Here is a 19,220-nt window from a genome sequence, read left to right as displayed (position 1 = left end):
TGGCCTAGCAGCTTAAGTCCTCACCTTGAACACACCGGGATCCCATATGGGTGCCGGTTCTATCCCGGCAGCTCCACTTCCCATCCAGCTCCCTGCCTGTGGCCTGGGAAAGCAGTGGAGGACAGCCCAAAGCCTTGGGACCCTGCACCCGTGTGGGAGACCCGGAAGAAGCTCCTGGATCCTGGCTTTGGATCGGCATAGCATCGGCCATTGCGCTCACTTGGGGAGTGAATCATTGGACAGAAGATCTTCCTCTCTGTCTCTCTTCCTCTCTGTATATCTGACTTTCCAATAAATAAATAAATCTTTTTTTAAAAAAAAAAAAAAAGATAAGTTTGTTTTGGCACAAAATTTTTTGAAATTCATCCCTAAGTTTTTCTTTTCTGAACAAATCAAAAATTTATTTATGTGAGGGGAACAGATATTACAGGTTTCATATATAGTTTTAATGCAATGATACTTCCCACCTTATACCCCTTTGCCTCCCTCACACACGCCTTTCTTCCTCCTTCCATTCTAATTTTTCTTTTAGTTTTTTAAAATTTTTTCTTTTAATTTTAGCAGTGACATACTTCCGGTTTATAACCACAAGCTTAACCTTTCACTAAATAAAAGATTCAACAAGTAGTAAGCAAAAAGATCACTGTCTTTCATAAGTACAGATAGTAAAAACAATACTCAAATCTCAAGATGTCGATTTCAGTCAGATTCTCACTGTTTTTGGTACCCTGTATATTAGTTATCACAAATCAGAGAAAATACATGGTGTTTATATTGAGGGACTGGCTAATGCCACACAGTGTAATGGCCTCCAGGTGCATCCATTTGGTTGTGAAAAGCATGATTTCATTCTTTTTGGTGGGTGAATAGTCTTCCATCATGTATGTATACCATGTTTTCTTTATGGAGATCAGGGTTCACTCCACATCTTGGTTGTGAATTGAGGTATTATCAACATGGGAGTACTGGGAAGTCTTTCATGAGCTAACGTCATTTTCTTTAGATATATCCCCAGAAGTGGGCTGCCTGGGTATCTCCAAACTATTTTCCATAATGGTTGTACCAATTTGCATTTCCCACCAACAATGTGTAGGGGTACCTTCTCCATAACCTTGCCGTAAATTATTTGCTCGATTTTTGGATAATATCCATTCTAGCTGACATCGTGGGGGGTTTTATTTGCATCTCACCGATGGCTAGTGATCCTGAGCATTTTTTTTTTCTTGCGTGTTTCGGTTATTTATACTCATTTCTCTCTTAATCACTCCTGGCTGCAGAGGCTCGGGGACTATAGTTTTTTAGCTGTAGATAAAGCTTGTGAATATTGATATGAAGGAAAGAGTGAATCTCAAGAAGATAGAATAATGAGATCATTCTATTTATATTACTATTGGAAGATATCCATATTTGTATGTGACATTTAAATAAGTTTACAATGATTTTTATTGCTTTTAAACTTTTAAAATTTTTCATGAAGTTTATTTATAGGTGAAGATATCACAGACACATGTGGACCATGTTCAAGAATAGAGGGGCTGGGTGGGAGACAGATAAATATTTCTATGTTCAGTTTTGTGTCCATGGGAACAGAGAGCCCACCCCCACACCTGCTCCCTCCCCACTGTTGCCAGGTTTCTTATGAGCCTGGAGCTTTTCTTTTTTCAAATGAAGCCACCCATCATCTCACCAGTTAAGGCCAGCCATGGTAACATTTTGGTATGTGCCCTTTGAGTTCTTTGCACATGTATAAAGCTCAAGAGAATTTTGAAAAATTGTTACAGGGAGAAGGAGGAGAGTGGCAGGTCTTCCAATCACTGGTTCACTTTCCAAGTGGCTGCAGCAGAAGGGCCTGGGCCAGGGCAAAGCCAGTAGTCAGGAACTTCTGCATCTCCCCATGTGTGTGGGGATCCAAGCACTTGGGCCATCCTCTGCTGCCTTCCCAGGCACAAAAGCAGAGAGTTGGATTGGAAGCAGAGCAGCCAGGACCCAAACCAGTGCCCATATGGGATGCCAATGTGCAAGAGACAGTTTAATGTGTTATGTCATGACATCAGCCCCAGTAATGGTTTTTTAACCCATGGCTAAGTTACAGGCAAAAGAAAATGAGCAGCCACTAATTTTTTTTTTTAATTCTCTGGGGGTAGTCGTCTGATCTAAATTACTTTACCCTCTGAAATACACTGGCTTAGTTAACTGTAGCTCTTTATTTTACACATGATTCAAGTTTTGGAGACAAAGCCCTAAGAAAAAAAGCCCTAAGAAAAAAACTTGTTTAGCTCTGTATAGATACATGATGAAATGCAGTGTCTCTCTTCTTGTGGCCTTGGGGCATGTAAGAACTGGTGGTTGAGATGAGTATAAGACAAGGGAAGATCTTTGCCCAAGCTGTGTGCTTCTGTCTTGTCCATGATGGTAAATGTACCAAGTGGATGACTCTCCAAAGATTTTGTTTAAAAAATTCTTCAGAGACAGGGAGAGTGAGCACATGCCAGCTCCCATCCAGTGGTTCACTCCCCCAAATGCCTGCCAAAGTCTGGGGTTAGACAAGGCCAAAGCCTGGAGTCAGGAACTCCATTCAGACTCCCCATGTGAATGGCAGAGACCCAAGCGGTTGAGCCATTACCACTGCCTCTTGGCATCTGTATCGGCTGGGAGCTGGAGTCGGGAGCAGAACTGGGATCTGAATGCAGGTACTCTAAGGTGGGACACATATGTCCTAACTGGTATCTTAATCACTAGGGCAGATGCTTACCCATGATATGTATATATCTTTATATAATAATATGTATTATTATTGTATTATTTTTTATTATTATATTAAACATATAAATATATATTTATTTATAAATATGTTTTCATATAAAATATAAAATATATATATATATATACATATATAAAATATTTTGACAATCTTTACTTAGTAAATTGGGGTAAAAAGGTCCAAGGGCTATAGGGAAGTGGGTAACACTATTGTTTCCACATTGTTTCCTTCCTGTATCTGAGGTATAGGGGGACACTGAGGGAGCATGCATGACCTTTCAATGCATTGCTTGGCTTTCTGCTTTCTGCTGCACTGTCACTCTCCACTGCATGCTGCGGGTGCTGAGAGTGACCTAAAGAAATGATCCTTCTCTGACAGCACAAAAGCCACCTGCCTGCCAACCAGGCACTAGAAATATGCCTTTTAAATGGATGATTCTAGAAAACAGCCACAGAGCTAGTAACTCAGCTGAGCAGATGAATTTTGCAAAGAAAGGAAATCGTGATTAATCTTATTCTCCAATTGCAATACAATAACGAAAAATGCGTATTAGCTAAATGGCAGAATCGTGAAATTTTCTGGGTTCTTAAAGTATCATTTGATTGCCAAGAACTTAGGGGGCCTGCGGCAGGGGAGGTTTATGTTGGTATTTGAAGGTTGTCGTAGGTGACAAAGATAAGATTAAACCTTTTTATTTCCATCCCTCCCTGAGGTCTCACACTGACAGCACGTCCTGTTCTGAATGTTCACCATATGATTTGACTGCCACACACTCTAACATGTGGCCGGAGCTCATTTTTGTTAAAGTTCATTTTTTTTGTCTTTTAGTTTTCAGATATTTCAAGTAATACTGAGACTTATAAAGATGATCCCACCGAGCACACATAGATTTAACCATTTTTAAAAACATTTTGCCATATTTGCTTCATGTGACGATTACATATGGACACATACATACTGTATTTTTTAAAAATCAGGGAGAGATTCATTAGTACCACAAAACTTGGTACTCGAGACAAGGACCATAAAGTGAGGATGGCTATTTTATTAGGTAAGGGGTACAATTCAATGAAGACTACTTTAAGAATCCCATGCTTTACCTACTGAACTAGCCAGGCAGCCAGAGAAACCCAAATGCCTGTGCTTCGACTTTTTAATTTAAGTAGATTTAACAGGCGTTCGATCTTACGTCATTAAGCAAATTTAATGAGCATGCTTTGAGAGAATTTACCGCTCACTGATAAAAATATTTGTTTGGGGAAGGACTGTGCATAAAAATTTGCAGCAGGCCTCTGGAGGCCTGTTCTAAACTGGAACTGTTACTTTAACAGGCATCTTAACCAGCTATTCAGATGCATTCCCCCACTATCATACAGTCCACATTTTTTCAGTCTTGGGCACAAGCCTTTATCAGACGTTTTGTTAGTGTCCAGATGCATGCTACATGTATTAACTTTTGTACCGCTATTGGAAGAAGTCACTATAAATGACTCATTAAACACACAACACTAATTTAGCAGCGCTGTAAGTTGAGAAATGGGAACAGACAGCTGGTGGTTCTTCAATTTCTTCTGTCACTTCCTGTAGTCTCTGTGGAAGGAAGTTTGACCTCCTTATCAACTGCTCTCTTTAACTTCTCCCTTAGTTTGGGCTTTAGTTTTATTTTTGTTTTTGTTTTTTTCTTAAGCACATTTCCTCTCCTCTTTTCACTCATTCTAAAAAATTTATTTTATTTGTTTGAAAGGCAGAATTACAGAAAGAGAGACAAAAAGAAGTTGGGGTTGGGCCAGGCTGGAGCCACAAGCCTCATCTGGATCTCCCACATGGCTGCAGGCACCCAAGCACTTGAGCCATTAGCTACTGCTTTTCTCAAAAGGCCATTAACAGGGTGCTGAATCAGAATTGGAGCAGCTGGGACCTGGGCAGGTACCAAATGGGCTTGTATATTGCACGTGATGGCTTAACCCTCTGTGCCACAGTGCCATTCCCTCCATTCATTACATTAAAAAAAAAAAGGAACTTGGATATGTCTTGGTGCTATTCTTGTAAGATCATGCAGTGGCATCTTCACTGTCTTGTTCCTGTAAGAGAGAGAGGAAATAAATAAATAAGTAGATAGATACATAAAAAAATAAAATACTCTCCACCACACACATCCCTGCTCGCAGGAAGAATTAATCAGCCCAGTACCATAAGCAAATCAATCTGAAACTGTCTATTTTCCTTTCTCCTTCCTCCCTGCAGGTATTTCTGACCTAGGAGAGGTGAAAGGAACTTGTGTGCTGATTTAAGGAAAGCCTCTAGCAGGAGTAGGGGGTTGTGGGGACCAGAGCTAAGATGTTACTTAAGGCGTCAAGTATCACATATCAGGATGCCTGGGTCTCAGTCTTGACTTTGCTTCCCATTCCAGCTTCCTGCTAACACAAGCCTTGGGAATCAGCCCGTGATGGCTCAGGTGACTGAACTCGTGCCACCTACATGAGACAGATATCACGATGGAATCTCGGGCTCCTGGCTACTGTAGGTATTTGAGGAGTGAACTAGCAGATGGTAGATCTGTCCACCTGTCTCTCTGCCCATCAAATGTTAAATTTTTTTTTTTTTAAAGAAAAGCACTTAACAAAAATAGAATTACTTTATTTTAGGGAGAAAAAACCCAGAGGGTACAAGTAAATGGGTCCTCCTTGTGGCATCACATTTCATTGGCCAGCAGGCTCTGCTAGCTCACGGGAGCTTCTGTAACCTTGTATCCAGGTCAGCATCCTGCTATATTTACGTACAGAAATAGCACTTATTAGCATTGTGAGTTAATCCCATAAATTACTTTCCTGAGGATGGCTTTGACTTTAAATTTCTTGACACTCAGGAGAACTAAGAACAGATTATTTCAGGAAAGAAAACTATTAAGAAACCATCACTGAGCAGCCATGAAGGGGAGGATATTTTTCCAGTTGGCTTATAAAGACCTTTTCATTGTGGAAAGCCTCATTAGGAAAAGTATTCCGAGATCAGGCGCGTTCAGGGTGGTCTGGCCATAGACAGTATTCCCAGAAAGATGGATGAAAAGTCTGTTGGAAGAGTGGTGTTACTTAGTGTGATGTAAAAAATAGGTTTGTAATTTTCTAAATTGTGTCGACTAAAAGAAGTGCTTAATTTTTAAAAAGACATAAGCCTCAGAGCATATCCAGAATGTTCTCAACATCTGGCAAGTACTGATTTGAAAGTGAATGGGCCAGGGGCCTCAGGGACCCTAGACAGGCTGCACCCACAGTGCATCACTGAGGTTGGCTAGGGACTTGAGGATGGAGTCCTGTGGTCAGGGGCATCGATGGCCTACACCAGACCAGGTATCTGATGTGTCCTGAGCAGACTGTAGCAGCCACCTGACATTGTGCTGGCCTAGGAAAAGTAGGGTAGGGATCTAATGGGGTCTAGGTAGATCTAACAGTGTTAGTCTAGGAGCCCGTGAGAAGGGTCCTGGGAGTGACCCTCACTTATGGGCTTTAGTATGGCCAAGAAACCCAGGCTTTCCTGCCCTGCTGGTCCCAGATACAGCAGGACCTGTGACCTCAGAGACCACAGACTGGAGTGTGCATACTGGAGTGTGCATACTGACATCAGTATACACAGTGAAAGGATCATGACCAGGTGTAAGTGAAGGGTGAATCTGCAAACCAGTTGAAATCCTCAGATACCACTTCAAGAAACAGGAAAGGGTCAGCAACTTTTCAGATTAGTGATAACAATGCAGGTGACACAGCCGTTGGCATCAGCTACACTTCTAGAGCTTGTGAAATGAATCCATTATGTGAGATAGGGAGAGGTTTCTAAACCTGGGACATATAAGGCCTTTATCCTTAATAAGCAGGAAGTGGCTACAAAAGACGAGATGAATCTACATCCTTCAGCAACCTGTAAGAATGAGATTGGAAATCTCATGAGGGAACGAGATAGGTCAGGCAGGCAACAGGCTTAGACTCATGAATTGGAAGCCATATCTGCCCTGTGTCCTACAGTCCGCCTACTTGTCAATCAAATGACTCCTTCCCCAAGATGTACTCCCCCTTTACCAAGGACTTGTGGGTAGTATTATAGAATCATACCCCTCCCCAGGCTCATGAGAAGCCAGGCAACAGGAAGGAGCGCCCTTTCTCTCCCCATGGACACAAGATGAATGTGGAAGCAACTGTCTCCCACCATTCCCTCTCTGCCCATTCTATCCCTAAATGTGTTTCTGTGATTTGCTCACCTTTTAAGTAAACTTGACAAAAAAAAAAAAAGAAAGAAAGAAAGAAAGAAAGAAAAGAAAAGAAAAGCTAGCAGTGTCATGAGCAAGAGAGATTCCGGATCCTAAGGAGAAGATACTTGCTGAACCCAGCAGCAGAAAGAACACTGGATCAGGAAAAGCCCCAAGGGAGCTTGGGCAAACCAAATGTGCCACGGCAGGCCCACCCCTTGTTGGTTGAGTAATCTTGGTATTACATCACTCTGTGCTCAATTTCCTCCTCTAAAAACTGAGGTTGTGCATGTGCATTTGGCCCAGTGGTTAATTTGCTGCTTGGAATACCTCAAGTGCATTGGTTCAAAATCTGGCTCTGCTTCTGACTTGGCTTCTTGCTAATGCACAAAGTAGGAAGGTAGAAAGTACTGGCTCAAATATTTGGGTCCCTGCCACCTAGATGGAAACCTAGATGGAGTTCTTGGCTCTTGGCTTTAGCCTGGGAGACACAAATGAAGTTCCTGGCTCCTGGCTTTGGACTAGTTAAGCTCCTTGAACCAGCAGATGGAAGATTCTCTCTGTCTCTGTCTGTCTGTCTGTCTCTCTCTCTCTCTCCTCACTCTATAACTCTGCCTTTCAAATAATAACAAATTTAAAACAATGAAAATTGGCAGACTCTGGGCCTGGCTGCGTGGCCTAGCAGCTAAAGTCCTCACCTTGAATGCGCCGGGATCCCATATGGGCACCGGTTCTAATCCTGGCAGCTCCACTTCCCATCCAGCTCCCTGCTTGTGGCCTGAGAAAGCAGTCGAGGATGGCCCAAAGCCTTGGGACTCTGCACCCATGTGGGAGATCCGGAAGAGGATCTGGGCTCCTGGCTTCAGAACAGCATAGCATTGGCCGTTGCGCTCATTTGGGGAGTGAATCATCGGATGGAAGATCTTCCTCTCTGTCTCTCCTCTCTGTATATCTGCCTTTCCAATAAATAAATAAATCTTAAAAAAAAAAAATTGGTAGACTCCCATAAGAGCAATTTGTTACCTGAGCAAGCACCTACATGTAAAGCACTTGTAATGCCTGACATATGATAAATGCTGTAGGATTTTTGCTTTTAGCTGTTATTATTTTAAAATAAAGGAAGGTGCAAAGTGGGGTATTGCAAAAGAGAAGAGAATGCTTCCTGTCATCACCCAAGGAGGCATTACGGTAAAACATAGGGATACTGGTGGGGGATGTCTTGGCACAAGTAAAAATATTTTGTCTGTGGGTAGCACAGCCTTTCCCAACTATGAAGTTATTGCAGTCTGTATGATTCTGCTCTTATCTCTTTCTTAAACAGTTTTTGTTTATTTTTTTAAAGATTTATTTATTTTTTATTACAAAGCCAGATACACAGAGAGGAGAGACAGAGAGGAAGATCTTCCGTCTGATGATTCACTCCCCAAGTGACCACAACGGCTGGTGCTGCGCCAATCCAAAGCCAGGATCCAGAAAATTCTTCCAGGTCTCCCATGCGTGTGCAGGGTCCCAAGGCCTTGGGCCATCCTTGACTGCTTTCCCAAGCCACAGACAGGGAGCTGGAAGGGAAGTGGAGCTTCCAGGATTAGAATCGGCGTCAATATGGTGTCCCGGCGGGTTCAAGGCGAAGACTTTAGCCTCTAGGCCACTGTGCCGGGCTCTAAACAATTTTAAAAAGATTTATTTTAGTTTGAAAGAGAAAGAAAGGGGGTGGAGAGAACAGAGAATCTTCTACTCCTGGTTTACTCCTCTGGTTTACTCCTCAAACGGCCTCAACAGCCAGAGTGGGCTGGTGTGAGGCTTGTAGCCAGGGAGGAGCTTCATTCATATCTCTATGTGGATGCGGGGACCCAAGGACTTGAATCATCTTCTGTTGCTTTCCCATGTTATTTTCACGGACCTGGATGAGAAGTGGAGCAGCCAGGACTAGAACTGACACCAGCACCAGTGAAGGATTAGCCTGGAGTGTAACTGTGCTGCTCCCTCGAATTACATCTCTACTTGCAGTTCCAATGCTTAGAAAGTGAGCAAAGGCATTTCCCCAGGGTCCGGAGGTTGACACACCTGCCAGAAGACAGTCTTGGGCCCTGATGCTTTAGAGCTATAGGGAGGAAAGAGTACAAAAGTTCAATCACCACACTCCGGCTAGAAATGTCTAGGCTCTGCCCAAGGCCTGCTGTGTATGTAAGTGGGTTTTTTGTGGCTACTGCTTCTGCTGGTTGTCTCCCAGTCACCTCAAATCAGTTCTTGATATTGTGATAGCTTCAGGATCCAGTTTCCTCACAAACTTCTCTTGGCCATTCTTTTGGGAGAAGGAACAAATTCTGGATCGTAAACCAAAGCAAATGCTGGATGAGGCCAAACGAGGGGGTCGGAGCGGAAGGAAGCTGAGGCAGATGAGCTGATCACACGGGCTGACCGCAGCTGGGGGCCCGCTAAAGAGGAAGCACAGCGATTCTAGGAGGAATCAAGGAGAACGCGGGTCTCTTTCCCACTCCACAAGTGCAGTGCCAGATGTGCTGGGCGGAACTGCTCTGAACACAGGGCTTGAATTAGCAAGCAACTCCAGGAGCTCCTCAAAAGAAAGCAATGTGGAGGAAGTTGTGGCAGGCAGAAGTTGAAATGTTCTCACTAGAAACTCACCAAGTAGGCTTTGGGCACTTCCGAAAATTCTCCTTGGCATACACAGTGGAAGATGAGGTCAAAAGAGGAACAAAATGCTTTCTGCTTTTTTTTTTGGCGGGGGGGGGGGTGCTTAAGAGCTTAGAAAATCATTTGGAAGTTTTGAAGCAGATTCTCAAGAGAGAAGATCCTTATCCGAGAGAGAATTGGGCTACAGAAAGATGAATGGAAGGGTCGTGTTCTAAGAGCTACTCACAGGTATGTTGTTTTCCCTGACCCTTAGCAGCAGTCCAGCAATATATAAGGAATTTTGGGGAAAGACTTTGATCTCCCAGAATGACACCAAGAGATAGATAGTATCAGTAGAGACTGAGGGATCAAGAAAATGATGGGTTTTTGTTTTTGTTTTTTTAAGATTCATCTTATGTATTTGAAAGGAAGAGGTAGAGAAAGAGAAAAAGACATCTCCCATTTGCTGGTTTACTCCACAAATGGCCACAACAACCAGTGTTGGGTAAAGCCAAAACCAAGATCCAGGAGCTTCCTCCGAGTGTCCCACACGGGTACAGGGGCTCAAGCACTTGGGCCGTCCTCTGTTGCTTTCCCAGGTGCATTAGCAGGGAGCTGGATGGGAAGTGGAGCAGCTGGGATAGGAACCAGTGCCCATGTAGATGCTGATATCGCAAGTGAAGTTTGACACAGCATGCCACAACGCTGACCTGGGACAAGATATCTTGTCATCTCAACCGCTAGGTTGAATGCCCACCCCATAGACTTCACTTGCCCTTTGATAAGTGCAGTGGTTCCTGACTGGATTTCGGCAGAGCTCACTGGTAGAGGTGCTGGACTACATCTGCTTAGAATTCTTCTCTCTCCTCCCCCAGAGATCTAAAAAAAGCAGCTGGCCTCTTCTGTAGAGATGTTGGAAGTAGGTATTCTGCAGAAACAGTGAAGGGGGTACAGTGGACCTCTGAGCCTTGCTTATCCCAAATACTCATCTCTAGCTCTTTCAGTTCTTTCATCATCCTGATTATTCTTGGTTTCATTAGACACACAGTGTATGAGCTGGGGCTAGGGACTGCTTTCGTTTTCATTTCTCTGTTTTAGAAGCAGGACAAGGGCTTATCTTTAAAGTATGAAGGAGGCAGGCAGAAATGAGAAAAGAACCAGAGAGGGTGCACTACCCACAGTTGCTAGGGTGTGTACAATATCATATATATATATATGATGCCAAGATGTATATGATAGCAAGGCTATTTCTATCACACAAGCACTTTTTGGAAGGGAGGAATTTGAACTCTTCATGGTATTTATATTGGTAGTGGTCTTCAGGGCAACGAATTATTTCATTCATGTGAATGTCCAATTCTGCACTAGTGAGATAAATGTGAGCTTCTATTTCCAGTTAAGCTAATCTGTCACTTCACGCCTCTTAGCTCCCTGTCTCTCTGTTCTCTTTCTCTCTGTATATCTGCCTTTCCAATAAAGATGAATAAATCTTTAAAAATATCTTGGAAAGAAAAACAAAAAGAAATGGAGAAAAATTCATACAAGGGACTCTGATATGGGATGTTGGTGCCCCAAACACCCGGCTCCAGAACAAAGTATTTTACTTTCTTTATCTTTTTTTTTTTTTTTAAAGATTTATTTGTTTTTATTGGAAAGGCAAATGTACAGAGAGGAAGATCTTCTGCCCAATGATTCACTCCCCAAATGGCCACAACAGCCGGTGCTGCACCAATCTAAAGCCAGGAGCCTCTTCCGGGTCTCCCACGCGGGTGCAGGTTCCCAAAGCTTTGGGCCGTCCTCAACTGCTTTCCCAGGCCACAGGCAGGGAGCTGGATGGGAAGTGGAGCTGCCAGGACTAGAACCGGCGCTCTTATGGGATCCTGGTGCGTGCAAGGCGAGGACCTTACCCGCTATGGTATCGCACCGGGCCCAAGTGTTTCACTTTCATTGAAACAACTGGGAAATATTCACAGTGAGAGAGAAACTTATACCACACATCTTCTCTGTTCTTTGTAGCAAAGACAAGATGGAAATGCCATTCCGTTCAAATGTAAGCTCACATGCAAAGGGATTTTTTTCTTACAGTAATTCTGAGGCCTGGGATTACCAAGATGGGCTCGGAGAACCTCTTGCCTGCTCAGCGGCTCTGGCTTGTTTTAGCTGGGCTTTCCCTGCTGCCTCTGATGGAGCCATATGGATTCAGAAAATGCACGCAGTACGCATTTGACATCCACCACGTGTTCTGCATCCGGAAGAAGATCACCAATTTGACAGATGCCATTAGTGACATCCCGGGATATACCACTCACCTCAACCTCACGCACAACTCTGTTCAGGTCCTTCCTCCCCACAGCTTCGCGAATTTGCCTGCCCTGGTGGACTTGAGACTGGAGTGGAATTCCATTTCGAAGATTGGTGAGAGGGCTTTCTGGGGACTTAGCAACCTGACCCTCTTGAATTTAATAGAAAATAAGATTCGAAGTGTGATGGATGTGTTTCAGGGCCTGTCCAATTTGGAAACCTTGCTCCTGAGTAATAATAAAATTTCCCATATTCACATCAACGCCTTCATCCCTCTGGTCAAACTGAGACATTTGAGCCTCTCTCAAAACTTTATTACTAATTTTTCTAATATCCTTGATGCAGTCCAGCATCTTCCACGCCTGGAGTATCTTGATCTTACTAACAACAGCATCATCTTCTTGGACCAAAGCCCCAGGACACTGCTTTCCTTGACCCATCTGAGCCTGCAGAAGAACAAACTAAGCGAGTTAGATTTCTCTGCTTTGTCTTTGCCAAATCTGACCACTCTGGATGTTTCCCAGAATGGGCAAAAGGCCATTCAGAATGTGTATGTAGAGACTCTGCCCCAGTTGAGCAGCCTGAATCTCAGCGGAACGGTGGTGACGTTGGACACGATACTGCCCAAACATCTACAGAATCTAAGGGCAGTGGACCTCAGCAACTGGGAGCCTAAGCATGCTCACTTGAACTTGAGCAGAATGTGTTGGCTCTTCAGAAACTTACCGTTACTGGAGGCTTTGGTTTTTCAGAAAAGCACCATTGATGCGGAGGGGGTGAGGCACCTTGCCAACTGCACCAGGCTTCTTTCTCTCGACCTGAGCCTGAGCACACATCTGGTGCAGCTCAGTGGCAGTGAATTCGTGGCTATGCCCAGCCTCCAGGAGCTGAATGTCAAGATGTCCCAACTCACCTTGGTCAGGAACAGCACCTGGAGCTCCCTCCAGAACTTGACATTCCTAGACCTGAGCCACAATACATTCACATGGCTTCCGGATTTTGCATTTTCTCCCTTGAAGAGCCTACAGCATCTCTCTCTTTCTCAAAATCCCATCACAGAAATCAATAATATGACTTTCAAGGGGCTGTATTCACTGAAGGAGCTCAACTTGGCTTATTGCTGGATTGTGACTATCAACAGACACTCCTTCACCCAACTCCCGAACCTGGAGAGCCTAGATCTTGGAGGCAACAACATCCGCACCCTGAAATGCAGAACCTTTAACCCCCTGAAGAAGCTCCGCATTCTGATTCTCTCTCAGAACCGCCTGCAGATCATAGAGAAGCAAGCCTTCTACGGCCTCACTGACCTTTCTCACCTTGATCTGACATACAACAGCTTGTTGGGTTTGGCGACAGACTTCCTCTCGGCACTGGAAAGACTGGAAATTTTGAATCTCAGTTTTAATAGAATCACATATGAAAGTACCAAAACCTTGACATTTCCTCCATTTAGGAAGCTCAAGTATTTGAAACATCTCAATTTAGAAGGACAGGTGCATGGGATTCAGGTTGTGCCAGTGAACTTTTTCCAAGGGCTGGATGCCTTGCAGGAGTTGCTCCTGGGCAAAAACCCCCTGGTATTCCTCGACCATCTCCAGCTCGATCCCCTGAGGAATCTCACCAAGTTAGACATCTCAGGAACACAAGCTGGAGACAGAAGCCTCTATTTAAATACATCCTTGTTCAAAAAACTCAAAAAATTAAAAGTACTGCACCTTGAAAACAACAACCTAGAGTCACTGACGCCTGGAATGTTCTCTGGCTTGGAAAGTCTTCAGGTCTTCTCTTTAAGATTCAACAGCTTGAACGTCATTAATCAAAGCCACCTGGAAAACTTGAAGTCTCTGATGTACTTTGATCTCTATGGGAACAAGCTGCAGTGCAACTGTGACAATCTGTGGTTCAAGAACTGGTCCACCACCACAGCCACCGTCCATATCCCCTACCTCCGGAGCTACCCTTGTCAGCAGCCAAATTCTCAGAGTTTGCTCGTTGATTTTGATGACGCTTTGTGTAATTTCGACCTGGGAAAGATCTACTTCATCTGTTCCTTCAGTCTAGTGCTTACAACCATGGTCTTTTCCTGGCTCAGCGCCAAGATCACTTCATCACTGTGGTATGGGCTGTACATATTTAGAGCCTGGTACGTAGCCAAGTGGCACAGGAATGCAAAGGAGTTTGTCTATGATGCCTTTGTCTCTTTCTCTGCCACTGATGAGCAGTGGGTATATGAAGAGCTTGTTCCAGCTCTAGAAGAAAGTGGCCAGCCTACCTTTAAGCTCTGTCTCCATCACCGGGACTTTGAACCAGGGATGGACATCTTTGGCAATATCCAGAATGCCATCAACACCAGCCGGAAAACACTGTGTGTGGTCAGTAGCCACTACTTGCGCAGCGAATGGTGTCGGCTTGAAGTACAGCTGGCCAGCATCAAGATGTTCTACGAGCACATGGATGTTATTATCTTGATCTTCCTAGAAGAGATTCCCAACTATAAGTTGTCCAGCTACCACCGACTCCGGAAACTCGTGAGCAGACAGACGTTCATCACTTGGCCAGACAACGCCCACGAAAGGCCACTCTTTTGGGCTCGCATTAGAAATGCATTGGGCAACAGAACAGTGGAGCGAGACAATGCGCAGCTCCTCGTGGCCGAGTAACCAGGAGCCTTGGGGCCTCAGATCCGGCTGCCTAATGTTTCCCAAGGTCGGGGGGGAGGGGGCTGAGTGTGACTAAAGGCACTGCTCTGCAGGGAGAAGGGCATGGGTTACTCCAGATCCTAACACCGGGCATGATTTGCATCATATCTCATTAGGCAACTGAAAGAATGAAGGACGCTGCTTGAGGGAGCTTCAGCAATAGGATTTGACTCTTGGAGAATCAGATATCTGGAAGGCACACCTTTATATGCAGAAGGAGGGCTTGGGTCAGCAGTCCTCTGAAATTCTGGGCACCAGGGGGACCCTCATATGTGTTTGAGAACATTGATCAGCTAGTTTATTCAAAACAGTTCCTGCAAAGATAAATTGAATGGTAATTCTTGTAAGAACATGTCCCAATAGAAACGCCACCTATTGGGGCTTCATGAAGGCCAAGACAGGATTGCATTGTACTCTCTGGTAGGAAATATAGGACTCCGAAGGCTTTTTTTTCTGTTAAGTCAGAGTGCAAGAGCTTGGAGGGTCTGAATTTGGGTCCGTCCGTTTCCCTATTGGGAAGCAACCTCGAGGGGCAAGCAAGGCTTCGTGACTCTACATCGGATTGCACGGCAGAAATAAGTGCCACCAGCAGCTTTTGCTGATTGTGTTTGCAGCAAGCCTTTTGTCTCTTTGTCCTGCCTTCTTCCGCTGGGTTCCTGCTTACCCGTAAGGTTCTGGGAAGCGTTTGTGAACAACAGATCCTGAAAGGAAGAGTATTTGCCAAGCAGGGGTGGCCAGGTGCTGGAGAGCCTTCTCAGCACCGCAGAGGAACCCCCTCCCCTCCCACATCGCCAGGGCCCCAGGCAAAAGGTGCGCGATTCAGATAGAACTCCATTTTGTTGGTGATCAAAACTGACAGGCATTTATGTGAGAAGCTATGATTCATCCACTGGGTGTTTGTGGGCTAAATGATTGGCAGCTACTACATGACACACACAAGAAATAGCACATGACTCAAATAGCACATGACTCATTGTGTTTAAATGAAATAATCGGATTTTGAGGTCCTGTTCGCCTAGCCTGGTGGAAAATGAAATAGCACTCATTCCTTACCCTTACCTCCTGGCCTCTGGCTTGTTCTTAACATTAAACAAAAACAAAACCCCAAACCTTACAAACCTCCTGCGAGGGGGGACGGGGTGCAATTCCTGCAGCCTTCTGTCTGTGTGGCTTAGCACTTCAGGCCCACTGTCCCGGCTGAGGGCACTCCGAGGACACTGCTGCTTCTGGGAAATGCTTGGCCCTGGACTGTTGCTGAAATTGGATACAGCCATTCCTCTCCGAAGAGCCTGCCACTTCCCTCAGGACGGGGTGGGTCTTGGCTGCCCTGGGCTGAAGGCAACTGCAAACCTCCCTTCTTTCTTGGGTCCTCTTCCCCTCTTCAGCTGCTTCAGCCACTGCCCTCCCCGCCCCCTGCCCCCAGGCACCATTTCCTGCACACCTGGTGTGAACTCAATGGCTGAGACTGGAAGAAAGGCTTTATTCAAACAGCCCCAGCAGGCCTAAGGGCCCCCTGCCTTCACACGGGGGGGGGGGGTCTTTTTCTTTCACAACAAGGGAAAGTGAAACCTAAACGGACATTGACATATGCCTTGTTTAATTATAAGCCAGTTTGGACTATCCTAAAATCTGCCAAGTTCAGTAAAAAATATGCTTCGATACAATAAACTGCTAAATACAAAAATGAAAACAAAACAAAACAAACACATAAACAGAGAGCTAAGGAACACCACCTATACCTTTATAGTGTGACTAACCGCAGAAAGGTCGGCTAACGTGCCAACGAACCGGTGGCAACCTAGGACTTCTGGAACGGCGCGTGGTGTGAGGGGAGGGTCCCAGGAGCAGCTTGCGGCTGGAGCCCAGTAGCAAAGCGCATGCGTCTAGTCTTTCTTGGCCGGAAAGAGCAATCATTAATTACTTTGAACTGGTTTGCTTTTGGAAATAAAGAGGCAGTCATGCGGGAACAAAGACTACATTTTATGCGCACGTTCTAGGAAACACGTGCATTCCTGTGAGTTCTCAGGCCTGGCAACACCGATCACCTCGCTCTGTATGGAGTGCAAACGTGGGGCTGCCTTTCCCAGGGTTCTGTGTATAAGGATTTATTCCAATATCCCACCCTGGACCCTGCGCCATTTCTTCTTCCTCACTGTTCACGGGATTCGCGCCAGTGCAGCCATCCACCAATCGGATGTAACCTGGCATTCCACCTGAGAATCCCACCCCCAATCTCCCAGCCCCTTCCCCAAACCCGCCCACTTGCCAATCATCCCCAGGCATTCACCTGCAGGCACCAATCCCCTGGGGCCTTGCCCTCAATCCCTCCCAAACCCCGCCCCTCCCACACCTGGCAGACAAAAAAGGCCCCCAGGTGCGGTTCGCCCCTTTTTTGCTCTCTCTCTTCCTCTCCTTGGTTCCTCTCCCCTGCTCTTCCTCCCTTCCCTCCCCTTCCCCTGTTCCTGCCCCACTCGGTTCTCTCTCTCTTGCTCTCTCTTGCTCTCTCTCTTGCTCTTGCTCTCTCCTTGGTTCCTCTCCCCTGCTCTCCCTCTCCTCCTTCTTACCTCCCTTCCCCCTCCTTCCCCTTCCCCTATTCCTGCCTCGCTGGAATAAACTTCCTAAGATATGTCGTTGCGTCTGGTGTTTTCAGCTCACGGTAAAGAACCAGGTTGCGAGAATTAGCTGCGCGTAAAGTATCTTAATATCGTATAACCTAAAACTAGAACTCTTACATTCTTTTAAATAACTAACATTTGGTGCCGTGACCGGTCGGTTTCCCCCGGCACTTGGCCACGTGGCCTTCGGGCCTTTGGCCACTACCGGGACCCGAACCGTGAGAACTGTGATCTGTGTTAACTGTCTTCATCTGCGCCGAGACTCCTCAGCAGCCATCAGAATCCGTCTCCATCTGCCCGCTGGTTCGTGAATTCATCTCCAACGGCCTGTTCCTGATTTCGCCTGCCGGTTCCAGAATTCTCTACCTCCATGTGGCCGTTCCTGAGTTCATCTAACTGACCGTGCTGGCATCTGCATCCATCCAGCAGCACCATTGCCCAGACGCGTGCTCCCCGGTACTCCATCTCCACATGGAGCACACGAGGTATTCCTCATCTTTCCGAATGCTAAGTTGTTGCATGCATACACTGTTGTAGATAGGGTTCCCTCCCCCAGCCCTTGGAGTTTTGGGTTTGGCTTGGCATATTTGCGCTCCTCTGAATAGGTCTGATTTTCCACTTCTGGGAGTTTTTGGGAGACCGGTTCTGTAAACCCCGGCTGAGTGCTGTGTCTCTTAGCCACTGGGCGGAAGTCCCCCGACCACTGGGTCACTCTGGGGGCCCCCCTGTACCTCCGAGTCGGGCCACTGGGCTGTTAACGACTTCGGATACAGGCGGTGTTTTGGGACCTGGCTCGTCCCTTACGTAGGGGGTGACGACCTTCTACGAGAGCCGTCTTTTCCTGACCACTGGGTCGTTTTTACGGACCACTGGGTCCACCTTGGTAAACCCCAGCCGGGTGCCGTGTCTCTTAGCCACTGGGCGGAAGTCCCCCGACCACTGGGTCACTCTGGGGGCCCCCCTGTCCCTCCGAGTCGGGCCACTGGGCTGTTTACGACTTCGGATACAGGCGGTGTTTTGGGGACCTGGCTCGTCCCTTACGTAGGGGGTGACGACCTTCTACGAGAGCCGTCTTTTCCTGACCACTGGGTCGCTTTTATGGACCACTGGGTCCACCGTGGTAATCAGTCCTGAGTTGTAATAATGGGAGCTATTTTTTCATTGCCAGTTCCTCCCAACTCCCCTTTGGGCTGCCTTCTAGCAAATTTAGACACCCTTGAATTGGCTTGTTACCTAATACTTTAATACGCCTCTGTGATGTGGATTGACCCCAGTATTCCCTAGCTAACTCCTTCAAGTGGCCAGTTAATGGCATTTTGAATCCGGACATCTTTCGGAACCTAGCTCATTGCTGCATGCATTCGGAAAAATCGGGGAAGTCTCATTCCCTCTTCACTCTCGGCTTTCTGTCTGTCTTTTCCGTAGTTTTCTAGCTATGAAGTAGGAAACCCCAGTGCCCTCTTCCAGGGCCCTGGTGCCACGTGCAACCGCCATCTTATCCTCCATGTGCAGTCGACCCCCACCCTCTCTGTCCGCCATCTTGCCTTTTCTCTCCCTGCCATCCCCCACTGTTTGAAGGTCTCCATTTGCTCCCCACTGGGAAGCAAAGATTTCCTGTTTAGAACTTTTCTGTTTTAGCCCTTAGCCTAACTTGCTCTCCCAGTTTCTTTTGTCACATCCAAACACCCTAAGGGCCTACATTTCTGTAGCTTTCCCTCCCACCCCTTAGCTGAGAGGGGTGGAGTAAGAGATAAGTGATTTAGCCTTTCTTTAAAAAAAAAAAGGAAAAGAAAAAATGCAACTTGTTCTGTAACTTAATGTAATGTGAAGTAAATAGATGCTTACGTTTGTTTCTAGGTTCCAATAGATACTATTGCATCCATTGCAGATAGAGCTAAAGTTAAACAGTAAGCTACAGGTTCCAACTGAAAGCATCTTTAATTTGGGTTACTGAAAGCAAGATATAATTCTAA

At 45.7% G+C, this 19,220-nt stretch overlaps 1 protein-coding gene across 1 annotated transcript; it reads left to right on the top strand.

Moving 5' to 3' along the window:
- Nucleotides 1-9,792: 9,792 nt before the first annotated feature.
- LOC121169380 (toll-like receptor 13) lies at nucleotides 9,793-15,723 on the top strand. Its single transcript, XM_040999961.1, has 2 exons — nucleotides 9,793-9,878; nucleotides 11,715-15,723. Exon 2 carries the CDS (start codon nucleotides 11,741-11,743, stop codon nucleotides 14,591-14,593), a length of 2,853 nt encoding a protein of 950 aa, XP_040855895.1. The 5' UTR covers nucleotides 9,793-9,878; nucleotides 11,715-11,740; the 3' UTR covers nucleotides 14,594-15,723.
- Nucleotides 15,724-19,220: the final 3,497 nt, after the last annotated feature.

This window comes from Ochotona curzoniae, unplaced genomic scaffold, assembly GCF_017591425.1.
Source record: "Ochotona curzoniae isolate NIBS_2020 unplaced genomic scaffold, NIBS_Ocur_1.0 scaffold_1852, whole genome shotgun sequence".
In the NCBI taxonomy this organism is placed as follows: Eukaryota; Metazoa; Chordata; class Mammalia; order Lagomorpha; family Ochotonidae; genus Ochotona; species Ochotona curzoniae.
Note: the sequence above shows the minus strand (reverse complement) of the source record. Positions and strands in the feature narration are given on the sequence as shown.

Bases quoted from the DNA above. Each gene is read 5' to 3' on its own strand.
- LOC121169380 (XM_040999961.1), top strand. From the start codon at position 11,741: ATGGGCTCGGAGAACCTCTTGCCTGCTCAGCGGCTCTGGCTTGTTTTA.